The sequence below is a fragment of the Elephas maximus genome, chromosome 5 (assembly GCF_024166365.1).
Source record: "Elephas maximus indicus isolate mEleMax1 chromosome 5, mEleMax1 primary haplotype, whole genome shotgun sequence".
NCBI classification, from domain to species: Eukaryota; Metazoa; Chordata; class Mammalia; order Proboscidea; family Elephantidae; genus Elephas; species Elephas maximus.
Window position 1 is genome coordinate 18,088,265 of NC_064823.1, and position 19,527 is coordinate 18,107,791.

General features: G+C 38.6%; 1 protein-coding gene across 1 annotated transcript in view; it reads right to left on the reverse strand.

Moving 5' to 3' along the window:
- INTU (inturned planar cell polarity protein) overlaps positions 1–15,991 on the reverse strand; it is an 85,471-nt gene extending 69,480 nt beyond the window's left edge. The window contains exons 1-2 of the mRNA XM_049885364.1: positions 15,774–15,991; positions 7,100–7,638 (exon numbers count right to left, since the gene is read on the reverse strand). Of these exons, the coding sequence (XP_049741321.1) occupies positions 7,100–7,638; positions 15,774–15,916 (682 nt within the window). The 5' untranslated portion in view covers positions 15,917–15,991. The remainder of the gene's footprint in view (positions 1–7,099; positions 7,639–15,773) is intronic.
- Between the last annotated feature and the right edge of the window lie 3,536 nt (positions 15,992–19,527).

Consider the following 19,527-nt stretch of genomic DNA (forward strand, 5'->3'; position numbering starts at 1 on the left):
AGTTTTCTGAGCACCTCTGTGAAGTGACTCAGGGGTGGCGGGCTCCCTGCGCTCCAGAAAAGTTCTTTCTCAGCAAGTACTTGCGGAGTCATTAGTATGCTCTGTTCCAATTCAAAGACTGAAAGAAAATGGACTTTACAAATTAGTTTGAATTATTTAAATAAGAAGTGATCTGGAAGTTATTCATAGGTAGAAATAGGAAGAAAATTTTATCACTGAATCTTATACTGAAGAATTAAATAAAACATAAAGAGTTGAGATTAGTTTCAAGGGCCACATAAATCAGAGGCTCCATTAGCTGAGACCAGAAGAACTAGATGGTGCCTGGCTATCACCAATGACCGCCCTGACAGGGAATACAACAGAGAGTCTCTGATGGAGCAGGAGAAAAGTGGGGTGCAGAACTCAAATTTTACTAAGAAGACCAGACTTAATGGTCTGACTGAGAATGGAGGGGTCCCGGAAGACATGGCCCCCAGACTCTCTTAGTCCTGAACTGAAACCATTCCCAAAGCCAACTCTTCAGACAAAGATTAGACTGGACTATAAGACATAAAATGATACTCGTGAAGAGAATGCTTCTCAGCTGAAGTAGATACATGAGATTAAACGGGCAGCTCCTGTCCGGAGGCGAGACAAGAGGGCAGAAAGTGACAGGATCTGGTTGAATGAACATGGGAAATGTGCGGTGGAAAGAAGTGTGCCGTCACATTATAGGGAGAGCAGCTAGGGCCACGTAACAATATATGCATAAATTTTTGTATGAGAAACTAGAACTGTAAACTTTCACTTAAAGCACAATTAAAAAAAAAAACACAAAAAAAGAGGTGAAATCAGTTTCATCACAGTGGTTAAATTAATTCCTGAAAGTAAAGTCAATTATTTGAGAAAATCCATCAATTTCTCAGCATCTACTTAACATCAGGAAACCCTGGTAGCATAGTGGTTAAGAGCTACGGCTGCTAACCAAAAAATCGGCAGTTCGAATCCACCAGGCGCTCCTTGGAAACCGTATGGGGCAGTACTACTCTTTCCTATAAGGTCGCTATGAGTTGGAATCGACCCAAAGGCAACGGGTGTGGTCAGTGTTACAGACCACAATTTGCTGATGTTATCATTCTCACACCACCTCCCAAAGACATAAAGATCGGATTTATAAAGATATTGATAATAAAAGGCAATAATAATGAAAACTACAAAGAAAGGTGAGGCATCAACCAACAAATGTGTCCTAAAGGGCTACTACACAAGGCATTAGGGGCTATGAAAATACATGCGCAAAAGGCTGTTTACTGATACAAGGTATATACATAGTAAGATAAATTATTTTTGAAACAAAATTATTACATATAAGTGTAGGAAAAAGAAAGGATATGCATCAAAATGTTGCCTTTGGTTGTATGAACTTTTCTTTTTTGCTTAACTGTATTTTCTAGACTGTTTACACTAATTATACACTATTACTACCGCAAAGAGAAAAAAATTAACACACCCTATATTTTACAAAAAACTCAATCAATCAACCAGCCAAACAAAAAAACACCTAACAGAGACAGTGAATGTTAAAGATTAGAGAGGTTACTTCACAGTTCAACTGTAGGTCACAGTGCAAAAGGTAAGTATGAAAGAAATAGGTGAGAAATTTCTGTCATATGAACATCTTATAGGATTAGCTAAGCCCATTACCATATTAAAATGATCCAATCTTTCTTCCTAAAATATGTAATTTAAAAAATATAAAAACATAATCATAAAATTTAAAACAAAATTGAAAAAACAGAAAACCATTACCCATAATGCCAGCACACTAACTCAAAAATACTACTAGAATTTTCCGGTTTTTATATTTTCTTTTTACATAGTTTATTCATTCATTCAATAAATGTTTTTGAGGGCTACTTACAAGCTTTTTTTTTTTTTTTTTTACTTACAAGCTAGGCATTTTGCTATGCACCAAGGATGAAATAATCATTTTATCCTGACAAATCACTTTTTTCGACTTACTAGTAAATCACGAACTTTTTTCTATTATGAAGTTGACATCACTAGCTTCATTTTTCTAACTTTATTGCTATTTAATATATAAGCAGAAAAGTGCACATTTTAGATAAATTAGTCTTGCCTATTTGTGCCTGTCTTTTGCTCAACATTCATGTCGTCACATGTAGCTGTACGGGCCTGACTTAAGATGCATTTGAGTTTTGAGTCACCACGAATCACACTTTGAACCATCCTTTTTTTCGGTACTTCTTATTGTTGGTAACATGTACTACATACAGTGTTACAGACCACAATTTGCTGATGTTATCATTCTCACACCACCTCCCAAAGACATAAAGATCGGATTTATAAAGATATTGATAGTAAAAGGCAATAATAATGAAAACTACAAAGAAAGGTGAGGCATCCAACTTACTTCAGAACTTAGGGTGGCGTCATCAGAATGGAGCCCCATCATAAGCTGGGGACTACCTGTAGTTACATTACTGTATCCTGCTGTGTAAATATTATACAATTTATCCATTCTATTGAGACACCTGAGTTGTTTCCAATTTTTAGCTATTACAAATAATACTGCCAAGAACATTTACGTACATGTCTTTTATTGCATTTATGTTCACACCTAGAAATAGAACTGTTAGATCACAGGGGATATATACATTCAGTTTTAACAGATACTGCCAAAACACTTTTCCAAAGTGGCTTCTCGTCTGCAGTGTTTGAGCATTCCCATTGCTTCATATCCTCTCCAGCACTTGGTATCATCAGTCATTTTAATTTTAGCAGCACTACAGTCTGTGTACTGGTACCTCACTGTGGCTTTAATTTGTATTTCTCTGATGAATAATGAGGTTGAAAACCCTTTCACATGCTATTGGCCATTTGGAGATCCTCTTTTATGAAGTATCTATTCGGGTTTCTTGTTCATTGTTTAACTGGGTTGTCTATATTTTTGCTATCGATGTGCAGTTCTTTTTATAAAAGCCCTCTGTCAGTTATATGAAGTCTGTCTTTTCACTCTTACAATTGAGTCTTTTTGATGAACCCCAATTCTTAATTTTAATGTATGCCAATTTATCTTTTATCTCGTACTTAGTGCTATTTAATAAATCTTTCCGAAGACTTCAACATGTTCGCTCATTTCTTCTAGAAGTTTTATTATCTTTCATAATTAGATGCACCATCTACTCAAAATTGATTTTTATGTATGGTGAATCAAATTTCTCTTTTTTCACCATATGGATACTTCTTGAGTGTCTCCACAATTTATACACATTGCTCTCTTACCTTTAAGCTTTCTATTGTGAGGATAAGTCATACATACATGTGTGTGTTTGCCTGGAGGAAAATATGGATGTGGTGCTTGGTACATAGTAGGCATTTGTCTTAGTTATCTAGTCCTGCTATAACAGAAGCGCCACAAGTGGATGGCTTTACCAAACAGAAATTTATTTTCTCATAGTTTAGGAGGCTAGAAGTCTGAAATCAGGGTGCCAGGTCTAGGGGAAGGCTCTCTCTCTCTGTTGGCCCTGAAGGAAGGTCCTTGTCTCTTCTAAGCTTCTGCTCCTGAGCGATCTTCATGTGGCTTGGCATCTCTCTGCCCCCATCTCTGCTTCTCTCGCTTGCTTGTTTAATCTCTTTATGTCTCAAAGGAAATTGACTCAAGATACATCCTACACTAATTCTGCTTCATTAACATAACAAATACAACCCATTCCCCAATGGGATTACAACCACAGCCATAGAGGTTAGGATTTACAACACATATTTTGGAGGGGATACAATTCAGTCCATAACAGCATTCGATGTATGTTTGTAAACGAATGACATTTATTTGAAGGTGCTGATTCCAAAGTCTAACCTTTAGAAGAAACTACTGGCTTCTGTACGCCTCCTTCACTGTCAGTGAGGAGGTGTGCTAACAAAGGCCAAAGGAAGTCACACAGTCCTTAAAGATAAACAGTAGGACTACCATGGTAGAAGCTCTCTTCCACCCTATGGCTCATTCTCTTTTCTCCTATATAAAAATATAAAGATGGTGTAAAATGAACAGGCCTAGAAGTAACTCTCATCCCTAGACAGTTCTGCAGACAGAAGGATCACAGGATAGAAAAAGTAGAATAGGTGGCTTACGGGTTATCATCACCTCTCTGCTAGGTTTCAAGGGAAAAAAGTAAAATGAATTTTAAAGCTCTGTCTGACCCAGTTCAAACAGGCATTTGGAACAGAGGCCCCATCTAAGTGTAAACAGAATGCATTTAGCTACAGTTTCCCATCCCATGGGATCCTAAAACTATAGTGGTCAACAAACAATCAAGCAGGATTTCATAAGCAGGAATACTGGCTTCCTTTTACAAAACTAAAAAAACAATCCTTAAAGATATTTTAGTTTATTGAGTTTAGTTTACTTATGGATTGAATTGTGTCCACCAAAAAGATATACTGATGTCCTAACTCGTTACCTGTGAATACAACCTTGTTTGTGAAAATAGGATCTTTTTTTGAAAATACTAATCAGTTAAGTCATATTTGAGTAGGGTGCATCCTAATCCTATATGACTGGTGTCTCATAAAAGAGGAGGACACAGAGTCAGCTTCACACAGGAGGAGGACATCCTGTGAGGGTCCATCTACAAGCCAAGGAATGCCAAGAGACGCCCGGGACTAGAGACAGGGAAGGATCCTCTCCTACAATGAACAGGGAGACATCCCAAATCTGGACTTCCAGCCTCCAGAACTGTGAGAAAACAATTTCTGTTCTTTAAAGCTACCCACTTTGCGGTATTTTGGATGGCAGCCCTAGCAAACTAAGACGTGTCATTTTACAAAAAAATTGAAGGATCTAACAGAATCTATGCATTAGCACCTGTTCCAGTTATCTACTGCTGTATAACAAATCACCCAAAAACGTAGTGCTGAAAACAATTATTTATCATCTCTCATGGTTCTGGGAGTTGACTGGGCTCCGCTGGTTTTCTCAGTAGGATTCTTCATGCAGCTGCAGTTAGAAGGTGGTTTGGGCTGGGGATGTCTTGAAGACTTCTTCACTCACATGTCTGGTACCTGGTACTGCAGAGTGGTGGCAGCTGGTGCCTCAGCTGGGGCTACCAGCCATAATGCTACTGATAGCCTCTGCAAGTGGCCTATGTTCCTCACAGCAGGGTAACTGGGTTCTATGAATGAGCATCCCCAGAAGAACCAGGCAGAAGCTGTATCAACTTTTTTGATCCAACCTCACAAGTCACACAGAACGACTTCCACTACAGTCACAGGCCCACCCAGACTCAAGGGGAGGGAACACAGACCATACCTCTCCATGGGAGGGGTATCAACATTACATCGTAAGAAGAAAATGTAGATATTGTTGCGACCATTTTGGAACACACATTGCCACAGATGCCCTTCCTACATGATTCCATAGGACCCTCCTTATAAACTCCTCTGTAAAACTATCTATTTGTGATCCCTCTCTTCCACTACAATATGAGCTCCTTTAGAGGAATAATTGGATCATTAATCTTTGCACTCCTAGCCTTAGAAGATGTTAAAGAAATATTTGTTAAATCAGTAAACAAACTAATGAAATTCAGACTTAAAGAAATATTTTAAAATATTTCTAAGATATATACAATAGTTCCTTATCTAAGACTTATAGGCTGGGTCAACTTAAAAGACTATTAGCTTTTAGAACTGTTAATAGTGAGACAGATAGGGTTAACTGTGCTGGCAGAACAGAAGAGCTGTTAAAAGATTACCGTCTAGGAGTTGGGTAAACAGGAACCACACCCTGTCAATATGAGATAAGGTTGAAAGAACCTGTGAATTACAATCTCCTTCTTAGTGTTTTTCTAGTCCCTTTAGAGGCTTTAGAGGCTCCCCCATGTGCAGAACAAAGGGTGACTGCTGTTTAACCTTCCTTAGCACTCCAAAGATGGCAATGCAGTGTCAAAGATCAGTGCACTTGCGCTACATCTCATAATAAGTGATGCTAAGGGCTACCAAGAGGACTCCATCTTGAATACTAGTGTGTTCCATCTTGGATTCTAGGCGCGTGCACAACCTGATTAACATGCACTGTCATTCTGAGGGAAACCCTGGTGGCGTAGTGGGTAAGTGCTATAGCTGCTGATGAAAGGGTCAGCAGTTCAAATCCGCCAGGCGCTTCTTGGAAACTCTATGGGGCAGTTCTACTCTGTCCTATAGGGTCGGTATGAGTTGGAATCGACTCGACGGCACTGGGTTTGGTTTGGCTTGGTTTTTGGCCATTCTGAGAGGTACTCGCCCCTTGAAATAAGCCCACTAAATACTCATTACTCTATTGTCTCCACCGAACCCATATAAGCCCTAGGTTTGGTTCCTTTTTTGAGTCAGCCTTTTGGAGAGGCTTAGTCCCCCACTGACTCCTTTTGCTTGACTCAAGCAAAATAAAACTTGTTGAAGATAAAGTTTGTCTTTCGCGTGTATTCTCACTCGGGAAAAGACAAAGACCATCTGAGATTCGTAACAACAGCTTTTAAGTATCATTGGTAATACAACCTCACATTTGACTAGCTTATCTTTAACTGAGCAATAACATTGCTACCAACTTAGTCAACCTTAAAAGGAAATTTATGTATAACACCACTGTTGCTAAATATGCCAAATGAAACAGTTTAAAACCACTCCAAGAACTTAGCATACTCAAGTGCAAACATATAATTTAAAGGTATTTTTATTCATAAATTGTATATTTTTGTACCATGTTACTGGACATAGGCCATTCAAACCTAAATTATCACTATACGATCAACCTATTTTCTTTTCCTTGTTGGCAAGTATAACCAAGATGAAATAAAATTACATAATTGAAAACTTGAAATACAGAATTAGTTAAGCTATTCCCTGGCCCGACCAAGGCACATGCATATTAAGCACATTTACATACTTATTTTAGGATACTCTGCCTTGTAGCACACCATGCTTAACAATTTCACCACTGCCCCAAGTATCGTTAATTACTGTACTGTATGTAATTTTGTTTTTATCACACCTCTCACAAGGTATTATCATTTTCATTTATTTCTGCAAATAATAACAGAAGTTCACCAGCAACACTTACCAATTAGTATCTGACCACTCTTCATAGCAGATCCACCAGGCAGTAGGCCATGAACCACAAGCCTCTCTCCACCTCCCTGTTTCCCAGTTCTTCTCCAGCTCCACTTGGTCTGATGGATAATCCCAACCAGTACCTCCAGAAGCTTGAGCTGCTCCTTGGCTTTGGCGACAGTTAGCTTTTTGGGGTTTATATAAACATTCACGTCTTTGTATCGCTGCTGGACAGTGACTCCTGGTTTCTGATTTGACTGATGCTTTAGAATGGATACTGGCCCAGTGTCATTGCTACTTTTTTTATTGTAGCGCTTGGGCAAAAGTCTTTTACTTTTCAGAATTTTGGTAAACCGCTTGAGTTTGGGCTCATATTTTTTCCCTTCTTTGTAATCATCCTCTTCGATAATAATCTCATTTTCACTGAACCTAACATGATTCACAGCCGGTGTCTCGGGTAGAAGGGTTTCTTCTTCATCCTCACTCAATTCCAAATAAAATAGCTCTCCATTTTTGTGTACACTGTCCAGCCATTCAGGCTTAAGGTCACTATGAAGAGAGAGAAAAAAAGATAATCTGAAAAGTAGCCCAAGATAAGAAAATCAGTTATGTCTTGGGGGGAGGCAGCAAGTTTGGAGGGGCTGAAAGTTCTTTGTGTATTTCAGGGGCCCTTTACTTCTTCACTGTGAGCATGAGTGTAATTTCCTATAGGAGGTATTTACGGAACGTTGAAGAATGAAGAGTTGGGGGAGAGGGAATCAAAAAGTGTAGTGATAGGAAAAAAAAAAAAAAAGTAAGAGATGGCTCCCTTCTAGAATCTAAAGTTTTACTGTTGCTTTTAATTCAGGCACTCTGTGATTATTCATTTTAGATAATTTTATTAGATGTTAATTTAAATTAGCAATTGATTATACAATTACATTCACAGAAACAAACCATATGGAAACTACACATGAAAAGATTCTATTTGCACAGAAATTATTCAGCAAAGCTGTCACATTAAAAAGTTAAAGCCTGCCATTATTAATACATTTTGCTTATACAATAAATAAAATTTTCAAAAAAGACACACCCACTTCACCATGAACTAAAATTCTTGTTGAAAACAACCAGTGTACCATCACGGCTAAAAATGATCACTTCTAAAATCTATAATTTCAGTAAAACTTTTTTTTACGAATAATTGTAGTAGGAAAAGTAAACCACATATTACATAATCTACCACGTGATTGTAAAGAACTTTTTACTGAGAAGTAGGTCATTGAAAAAACAAAATTACTGCTATTAAAAGGACTGAAACAGTATCAAAAATACTATTAAAAAGATAGTCATCTTATGGTAACAAACCTAATCATATACTCTTCCCTACTCACTGTTATAAACAGTTTACCTTTCAAACATCTCTTCTTTAAAGTAAATGTGGTCACAGTAGAAAAACTAACATCTGGGCAGTCTTTTCAGAAACACGAGCTTTAATATCCCAGCTTGAGAGGGTATAATTTGTGCTCTAATCCTTCAATCAGAGAGAAGACATTTCTGTTTTCTGCAGTGTTTACTAGCAACTCTCATACTGTCAACAGTTAAATAGCTCTTATTAAATACGGTTAAAGTTAGTCCCAATAATACACTATGCTATTACTCAGCTCTGAAACGAACCACCACCCTGATCTGTGGCTGATAATTAACAAAAGAATTTTCAACTACAAATGAAAAACAAAACCAAACCTGTTTCCTTTGAGTCGATTCTGACTCATAGCAACCCTACAGGACAGAGAAGAACTGCCCCACTGGGTTTCCAAGGAGCAGCTGGTGGATTCGAACTGCTGACCTTTTGGTTAGCAGCCGGACTCTTGACTACTGCACCAAACTACATATGAGTGGTTTAAAAAAAAAAAAAAAAAAGGCATAACTAGCCCCAGAATATCAAAACTAATATTTCTTCAGCACTTGTTGGTCCCTGGTGCCTGGCATCATTTTAGGTACTCAGCACCGCTTACTGTAGATTATTAATCATATATCAGTTGTTTCGATCATACCTATCTGCACCTGTAGTAGTCAATATTTAATAACTCTGCAGCTCTACTCTGATTTCAGATAGTCTAAATAACTTTGTCTCCACCGTAACAATTTATATAACAATGCACCATAATTTAAAATGGCACAATGTAAATATCATAATAAAAAATTATAGAATTATACATTAGTTATCAAGATACAGATCAATTTAAACACTGAATGAAACTTTCAGCCTTATATCTCTCACCCTTGCAATATGGTATAGTATTTGAATCAGAGATGTATGACTCCAAAGAAACATTTTTTTCTGCTCTGCTAAATATAAAAATTGTTCATCTTAACCTCTGAAATTTGAATGCGTCAAAGATCCACGCAGGGGGCAGACGAGGGCAGTAGCATTCAACTGTAGAGCCAGACCCTGTGCTAACTGCCAGAATTACAATGATGAAAATGTCAGTTTCTGCCTTCATCTAGTAGGCTACAGAAACTAAGAAAGAATTCACGACATCTGTGCATCGTAAATGCAAGACAGAGGCATATCAAGAGCCACCTAACTTAGCCTGGGGTTGAGGGTGAGGGCAGAGAAGACTTTCTGATAGAGGAAATTCCAGAACTGAGTTTTGAAGGTTTATATGTCAGATATCCCTGGATAGACCTACTCTGGCAAGTAAACATAAGATGGATTTAAGTAGACAAGACTCAAGGCAGGAGGATCAGTTAGGAGGCTGTTTCAGGACTCCAGACAAAGATAAGAGACTAAACTAAGGCAACGGTAAAAGAGACGGAAAGTAGAAAAAACACTTGAGAATCACCAGAACTATAGAATTGATTAGATGAGATGAGAGACAAAAAGGAATTTATGTTGACCAGATTTCTAGTTGGAGACTATAATTCATCCTTTTATGTACACACGTACATACAATCATTTTATATAAATGGGAATAGAATACATGTCATTTACTCTTCTTCCCTCTGACTGACATAAGGTTAAAAATCCATGGTCTTAAAATCATATAAAAACATAATATAGGGTTATTTTGTCATGGGTTTGCAAAGGTAGAATAATTTATATAAAATACATAATATATATTATAAATAAATACCAGTATTTTCCGACTTATGACATACTCAAGTTATGATGAACTGCACTTACGACTCCTTTGTTTTTTGTACATCTTATTGTTAGTAATATGTACTGAATACAATGTTGCAGTGTATAACTTGCTGATGTTATTCTCAGATGTTTACTCACGGATATTCACTTTTATGATTTACTGCTCAAAACAATGCCATATAGGAGGCTATGACCTGGTCTACAGTGAAGCTGGTGTTGGTGTCAGGAGTCATCATGAATAGAAAGTGTGGGCAATATTCAACTCTAACAACATACAACAATTGCAACTGTGACTGTGCTTGACAGCTGTTAGGACTCCAACTTCATGGTTACTACACTGACACCAACTTCACCGTAGACCAGGCCTATGAACCAAACCAAACCAAACCCACTACCGTCGAGTCGATTCCAACTCATAGCGACTCTATAGGACAGAGTAGAACTGCCCCATAGAGTTTCCAAGGAGCGCCTGAAGGATCTGAACTGCCCTTTGGTTAGCAACTGTAGCACTTAACCACTACGCCACCAGGGTTTCCTCTTTACCTGAAAGGTTACACCAATTCACAGTTCCACCAGCAATGTATATCTATTTCCTTAACCTCTAGTTTTAAAAATATTTCACTCTAAGAAGAGGAAGAATCTTTTCAGTAAGAAATTAAAAGGAGAATAAGAGGGACAGAATAAAGACTGGGAAATACACACAAGAGACTCCACAGAGGGAGGAAACGTGTACTGAAAAGCAAATGGGTCGAAAAGTCACAAAGATCTGGTTTCAAATTCTGTTCAATTACAATTTTAACCTTTCTAAGCTTTAGTTTTTCTCTTCTAGGAAACAGATTATAGCAACCTCACAAGTCTGTTGTTAATAGTAAATAAAATGTTTTATTGTGCCAGTTCCCTTCTTCTTGCTTCACAGAGACAAAACCGCAGAGAAACTTCACCTGTATGAAATACATACGTTGTTCTTCTATGCGTTTCCAAGCCCTAGTATTAAATGAAGATGTCTCCAAGGACCTCGACTTGCCAGACTCCAGGCTAGGTACTGGTAACACAACGAGCGAAAGCAGATGCTCTAGAGTTCAGTATTCCTGGAAGGTTCCTCATTCCTCCTCTGCAAGATTAACTCCTCATTGTCAAATCAAGCGCATACTTGATTGGTGTGCTGAGACGCTTTAACACAGTTCTGTGAACACACAGTTCTGTGAACTACATCCCAAACCAGTTCTATGAGAAGGAAGGGGGAAGATATACATGTGTATGTATATGACAAAAACAACTTTCATTACAACTATTCATTAATAACAAAATCAAAGAAATTAAGAATATATGTAGTTACTCCTCCAAGAGATGGAGCTTAATCTTTCCTACCCTTGAGTGTAGACTTAGCGATCAGCTTCCAAAGGAGAGTATAAAAAAGGGGAAAAAAAGTAACTTTATAGTAAAGAGACCTGGCAGACACTACCTTAACCAAATGATTAAGGTTATGAAAAACAAGGAAAGAACTGAGAAACCGTCACAGACCACAGGAGGCTACAGAAATATGATGATTAAATGCAATGTGATATCTTGGATCGGATCCTGGAATAGAAAAAGAATGTTAATGGAAAGTGGTGAAATTACTGAAAAGTCTGAACTTTAATTATTAGTGTTATACTGATGTTAATTTCTCCATTTTGATAAATGTACGATGGTTGTGTAAGATTTTACCATGGAGGAAAGTGGGTGAAAGGTACGTGGGAACTCTTTGTCCTATCTTTGCAACTCTTCTGTAATCCTAAACGTATTCCAAAGAAAAAATGTTCTTTTAAAAAAAAAAAATTAAAGGAATTAAATCTAGCTGTTTTAATTCAGATTTTTGTAATACATGGGTCAGATCAATCAGTACTAACATAAATACTCTTTCAACATTTCCTGAGAACATCTGGTATTAGCTGCAAAGTTCTCACTGAGTAAATATCTTTCAATGAGATTCTTATTTTGTTTATTCTGCTTTGCTCCAAACAGAGGTAACTGTATCTTTATAGCCTGCTTTTAGATTTTGAGGGCACTTTAATTGGTTTTCAAGGCCCCAAATGATGTGGTAAACATGAGCAGAGTTCTTCTTCCCACTCAAAGAAATACTTCTTAATTTGCAAGTAAGCGAGTTTACATACGCAGGCTATAACATACATACATTAAAGAAAATGAACTTTAGGTAATGATAATAAATCTCTCAATTCCTAATGTATTCAAGAGTTATAGGTTGATAATAATATTTCTTTTCCTCTAAAAGTTATCTGAATCTCTCAGGTGTTTATTGCATCGGTGCTAGCATTTTTCATCGATTGAAAGAGTATGGCAATATTCTTAACCACCACAACCAAAAAGTCACAAAATAGCCCTACCTGACCTCGGGTTCATTAGTAGGGCTACTTCATGATTAAAAAAAAAAAAAATTACTGCACCTTGAAAAACTCTGGTGGTGTACTGATTTAGAGCTATAGCTGCTAACCAAAAGGTCAGCAGTTCAAGTCCACCAGGTGCTCCTTGGAAACCTAAGGGGGCAGTTCTACTCTGTGCCACAGGGTCGGTATGAGTCGGAATTGACTCGACGGCAATGGGCTTGTTTTCTGGTTTTTTTTTTTTTTTGGTTTTACGAATGTAGCTCATGTGCAGCTACCACCTGTCAGTGGAAGCTTGCATGCTGCTATGATGCTGAACGGGTCCAGTGGAGCTTCCAGGCCAAGATGGACTAGGAAGAAAGGCCTGCTGATCTACTTGGGGAAATCAGCCAATGAATCACAACAGTTGCATCTGCAACCAATTACAGGGATGGCACAGGACTGAGTTGACTCTGACTCTGTCATGCATGAGGTCACCATGAGTCAAGGTAGACTTGACAGCAGCTAACAACAACACTGGGACATTTCCTTATTTAAGGAAAACAGACTTTTGCTACTCCACTCTAAATCCATTACATTATATAGCACTTTTTTTTTTTTTTGGTGGGCACAGGACAATGCACTTTAGCAAAGTCATTGACACATATAGTTACACAGTGCCAACAGGCATCCAAACCAAACCAAACCCGTTTCCGTCAAGTTGATTCCGACTCACAGCGACCCTAAAGGACAGAGTAGAACTTCCCCCACAGGGTTTCCAAGGAGCACCTGCTGGATTCCAACTGCTGACCTTTTGGCTAGCAGCTGTAGCTCTTACCTACTATGCCACCAGAGTTTTCACTAATATGCACAGCAGGGACAATTCTAGGAATAGAGAAGAGCCGCACACATTGAAAAACATCCTGGTAAATTAATATGGATTCCATCTGGCACTCATCTGATACTCATTCAGCAAACACTAATCTGTCCAGTGCTTGTCTGTGTTTTCTTTTCTGTGCTCCATCTACCAGCACTGTATTTTCTCCCCTGAAGGCCTTCTGATTCATGGTTCTAAAACCACGAGTTTAATCGTTAAAATCTACACTAGGCGTTATGGTGACTTGAGGGCTGAGGAACATCACATAGGCTCATGCCTTCTAGCCTTGGCACAGTCACCACTGAAACAACTGTAAAGCGTGTCAGAGAAGACGAAGGGCTCAGTCAGTGAGCTCTTAACTATATACACGTTGTATGTACTAAATTTTTCCATCAGGGAAACATCTCCAGTGGAACTGTGCTAATAATCACCTCATTCCCAGGACCACATTTTCCACCCCAACCCTCCTCAGGTAAGTGGGGCATGCCTACTGTGGTGAAATGAGTTTCTTTATGTGGTCTTTTGCCTCTGTTCTTTGGAAAAACAGCTTGAGAGATTTTTTCCTTAAATTTCTACCCCAAAGGGTTTGTTACTCTTGTCCAAGTTGACTGACATTTCCTGGGTAAGTTGTAAACGACTTGGTTTGATACTTTCTGCCTGACTTTGAATGGTTCCTGATTGGAAGCTGTACCCTGTTTCTTAATAAACCAGTTAACTCTAAGTATGACCTGTGAGTTCTATGTGGCCTATCGTAGATTCTGTTTCCTGGGATATAACTAGGTGGAGGCTAAACCATTTATCTGCATCCCGCCAAAACCAGGGCACCCCATTAGAAATCAGAGCTCTTGAATTCTTACACTGACAACAGTCCAGCTTTGTGACTATGGCAAGTCCCAGGTTGTCCCTGGGCTAAAACTGTGTGATTCTAAAATGTGGGGAAACCAAGAGTTTGCATCTCACATTGTTACAGCTCCCATGCCTGAGCACAAACCAACACCAAACCTTACATGAAGGTTCCATGTTGTAAGCCGTAATTCCTTCCAGCAGCCTCTACTTGACAACCACGAATTTTGTAATTAATGACCACAGGAGAAATATATTACACAAAGTATTTGATATTCTTAAATTTGTTCAGGTGTTAAAGAATATGTCTTTATTAAGCCTCTAGAGTGTATTAGGAGCCCTTAGGTGGCAAAAGTGGCTAAGGGCTTGACTACTAGCTGAAAGGTTGGCAGTTAGAACCCACCCAGAGGTGCCTGGGAAGACAGGTCTGGCAATCTGCTTAAACCCCAGGGAATAGTTCCACTTTGCACACATGGGGTACCTATGAGTTGGAATACACTCTACAGCAGCTAACAGCAAAAGTATATTAAGCAGCCATTAATAACAGCTGTTCTCCCACACTTTTAATGAAAATGACAAAAATATTTTACACACCTCTAAGAGAAAGTAATTGTTGAGTAACTGTTACCCCTAAATACACATTAAGTACTGTTATTTCTGAATACACATAAAGTATCACCCTACTATATGACAGTCCATTTTTTTTAATGTTTTTCATTATCCCTATCAAGCTACCACTAATCGAATATCCAAAAAAATTCTTAATTGATGGCAGTAAGGGATAGATTCCAGTTCCTTCAAAACTGAAGACAAATTGTGTTCTACGAAACAAAACTTTTTCACGGTATTACTAAGAATAAAAAAGTGGAAAATAACACATACTCTGTGTTTTAAAAATTGCATTATGTCATAAAATAAAAAAAACCCAGTGCCGTCGAGTCGATTCCGACTCATAAATGTCATAAAATAGAAAATGAAAAACCTTAGGAATGTATAGGAAAATAAGTTGTCCTTCATGGTGAGACTACGGGTGAATTTTCTTTCATTTATATATCAATTCATTTCTATTACAAGAAAAAACAAATCTTGGGAATTTAAGAAATTCCTTATAAAACGGATATTCTAAATACTGAGGTTAAAGGCACAAAGGTCGTGACACCAGAAAAGCAAGGTACTAAAGTAGGAACAGAGTGTTTTATGAACAATCTAACAGATAAACCTTCATTTAGTATATACGTCACCATCAGAAAGAGGAGATCCTCCACATACGAGAATCGGAAAAGACCAACAATAGCAAAAAATGGTACCGTTCTTTCGGCTTATAATATCACACAATTGAAACATGACGCAAACTAACCCTACTCATCATACAGCCTCAAACACCCAATACTAAGCATGTCAAGGCTCGCTGCAATCCCCCTAAACACGTGTACACTCTCCGATGGAATTAATCGTCCCTGTTCGAGAGCCTTACTCATAATCGCTACTCGCCGAGGAGAATGAACCCGAGTCGCTGACCCAATCTTCAGAATCACAGTTCTCATTTTCTTCTTGTGAAGGGTCGCCAGGAAGCTCATCTGGGCTCCGACGCAAATTACACAAAGCCGGAGCCGCCATAATCAGGGTTGTGGCAGCTACAGGTAAACTCAAACCCAGTCGCTACTGTTTACCGGGGTCGCCATATTGCCGCCGTTTGGGAAGGGCGCAGAGGACACGTGACCAGCAATCCTTAGCTGCAATTGGTGGGAGCTCAGGTTGCCAGGGGCACGGGGAAGCTTCTAAGAGAACTGGGAGGAAGGGAAGGAGCCAAGGAGCTGAAATTTCGAGGAGGGCCTGTTTGTTGGAGGAGCGGTTGAAGAAGCTAATACTTCACCACTTAACTCGCCCAAGTGCGCTCTGGAGCCCTCGTGGCAGAGTGGTTAAGCTCTTTGGCTGCTAACCAAAAGGTCGCAGTTTGAATCCACCAGCCGCTCCTGGGAAACCCTATCGGGCCGTTCTGCTCTGTTCTATAGGGTCGTTTTGAGTTGGAATCGACACCACAACAACAGGAAACGCACTCTCAGGAGCTTTTGTGGCGCAGTCATTTAGCGCTGGGCTGCTGACAGAAAGGTCAGCGAACCCCCCAGGCGCTCCGGGAGAAAGATGTGTAAGTCGGCTCCGTAAAGATTACAGAAACCCTGTAGGGCAGTTCTATCCTGTCCTATAGGGGTCGCTATGACTCTGCATCCACTCTGATAGCACACAACAAGAAGCAACATAATTTATTAAAACAGGCAGAGACCCACTGGATTTTTCCCCTTTCTCTTCCAGGGCTGGCTATCTTCCAGTTAGCACTTTGTCTTGAGTTCCTGCGCCGTGGAGGAGATAGCCAAAGTGTTAGAGGCGCTCCGTCTGAGTTTCCTACCCGTGCCTCAGGGCCACTGCAGCCAGGCAGGAAACAATGAAGGCTTTTCAGCAACGTCTTGTAGGTGGTGATGTAAATACGCTGCACTTCATATTGTTTCGCAATTATGAACATTTCTACAATTCTCTCAAGCAAGTGTTGTAGAATATTTCAAATAGGTGGCAATATTGTAAAACTGTAGGTTCATGTTCTACTCAAAATTTTACAATCTGATGAAGTGTTATCTCTGAAGTTGGAAGTGTAAACAGGTAACTCTTACCTGTCACTTGCGAATACCTAAATCGAGTATTTTTGTAAGTACGAAATAACTATTATTGTCAGCCATTGCTCTGATCACTTGCTTTATTTCTATACGATTCTACAGTATTCACATATTATCCCTGTACGAAAGTAAGGAAATTGAGGCTTAGAGAGGTTATACATCTTGCTAATGGTCACACATTGAGTAGGCAACAAAGCCAACAAAGAATTGAATCTAAGTTATTAACCACTATATTAATTTTCCTCCTTGGGACCCAGTAATTCAACTACTAGAGATCTATTCTAAGAAAATAAGGGATGCAAATAAAATTTATAAAATTCGTATAAGTGAAAAACTGGAAGCAATCTAAATGTCCAACAATAGGGAAGGCGTTAAATATGTAAAAATATGATGAATGTTAATGGAAATGTTTTTAAAGAAAAATGCATGGGGGAAATATTAATATTGCATGTGAAAAAAGATATAATGTTATCTTATGATATTAATGCGTGCATGCTGGGGATTCATTTTAAACAAGATGGGCAGGTGGTGGAGAGTGAAAGGCAGTTAGGTAATTATAACATATAGTGGTAAGTATTATGATAAATACAGGGTTCTAATGGAATACCCAGAGGAAACCAAAGTAGGGGATATAGGGCTACAGCAAATTTCTTAGAGGAAGTCTAAACTTATCTTGCTATTATGGGGTATTTCCAACAGAGAAGAGTAGAGGAAGATGAGTCATCAAGTGGCCCACAGGGGTACGTGCATGGAGAACACAAAGGAACCAGGGCGGTAGCAATTAAAACAATATTCACATTTTGAAGTTAGAATTTGGTTTCATTTGTCACATTACATAGATATGGATTTTCTAGGTTTTATGATTTTATTTGTATTAATTTCTAAATGTGCTTTTTGTAGTTATTGTCAGCGATTGAATTGTATCCCCCCAAAATATCTGTCAACTTAGCTGGGCTACAATTCTCAGTATTGTGTGATTGTCCACCATTTTATGTAATTTTCATATATGTTGTAAATCCTATCACTATGATGTAATAAGATGGATTAGCAGCAGTTATATTGATTAGGTCTGCAAGATTAGGTAGTGTCGTAAGCCAATCTCTTTTGAAATATAAAAGAGAGAAGTGAGCAGAGAGACATGGGGACCTCATAACACTAAGAAAGCAGCACCGGGAGCAGGGCACGTCCTTTGGACCTAAGGTTCCTGTGCTGGGATGCTCTCAGACCAAGGGAAGACTGATAATAAGAACCTTCCTCCCGAGCTGACAGAGAGAGAGAGAGCCTTCCCCTGGAGCCGGCGCCCTGAATTTGGACTTCTAGCCTACTGGACTGTGATGGAATGAACTTCTCTTTGTTAAAGCCATCCACTTGTGGTATTTCTGTTATAGCAGCACTAGATGACTAAGACAGTTATATAAAAAGCTATTGAATTTTATTTTGTAGTTTATTTGTATTAATATATAAAATTGTTATTATCTCATGTAAAAGCTATAAAGCACAGAGTTTATATCTAGTTTATGTAAACTAGATATAATAATAAAAAAGATATAATAACATGCAGCTAGTTCATTCATAAAGGCGTAATGGGCAAAGAGAGGTCCTGAGATGGCAGGCAGGTATGGAACCCAAGACACAGATGGAGGGATATGACCCTGACATTGCTTCTCTTGGAACTGGAGGGAGGGACCAAGGGAGGGCACAGGTGTGGATGCTGACTTGCCAGTCTGAGGCAGGAAGCTGAGGCAGTGCCCATGTGACGGTATGTATTTTCTCTAGTAAGTAGAAGGCAACTGAAAGAGGGAAGAATTAATTCAAAGTCAGAAGTTAGTAGAGAGAGTGGACCCAGGAAAGAAGGGGAACAAATATTTCCATCAGCCTTGAGGCTTCAATAAAAATGTCTTACTTCTGAAATCAGAGAATATATATAAAAAAAGTTGGAGTCACTATAATATTTTATGTGTTGTATTAAAACATGCATACATGCAATCTCAAACATCAAAAACGATTTAAGATTCCATTCTAAAATAAAAAATGTTTTAGGTACCTCTCTAGTAAGTTAGCATTTCCATATTTGAAAAGCACCTTATTGGAAGTCAAAGAAAGAAATCTTAAATTTTAACAAAAACAAATTTTCTTCTTACAAATTATACTCCATTTGTTTTTTTTCTATTAACCATCCAATAATTTCATATCCTGCTCATAAGCCTTCAGTAGTACTCCATTAAAAACAGAATAAAGTCTAAACCTGCTGACTTTTTTTTTTAAACGTCCAATTCTACAATTGACCATCAATCAAGGGTGTCCAACTTGCCTGATCTAAATAATCAACTGGGACATTTGTTAAACAGAGAGATTTTGAGGCCCTGCCCCACACCAGGTTTATACTGGCCAACTAACCTGAAGGTTGACATTTCAAACCCATGAGCTGGCACTGCAGAAGAAAGGCGTAGCAATCTGCTTCCTTAAAGATTACAGCCAAGAAAACCTATGGAATAGTTCTATTAAGGAACACAGTGGGTCATCGTGAGTCAGAATCAACTCGACGGCAATGTGTTTTTTTGT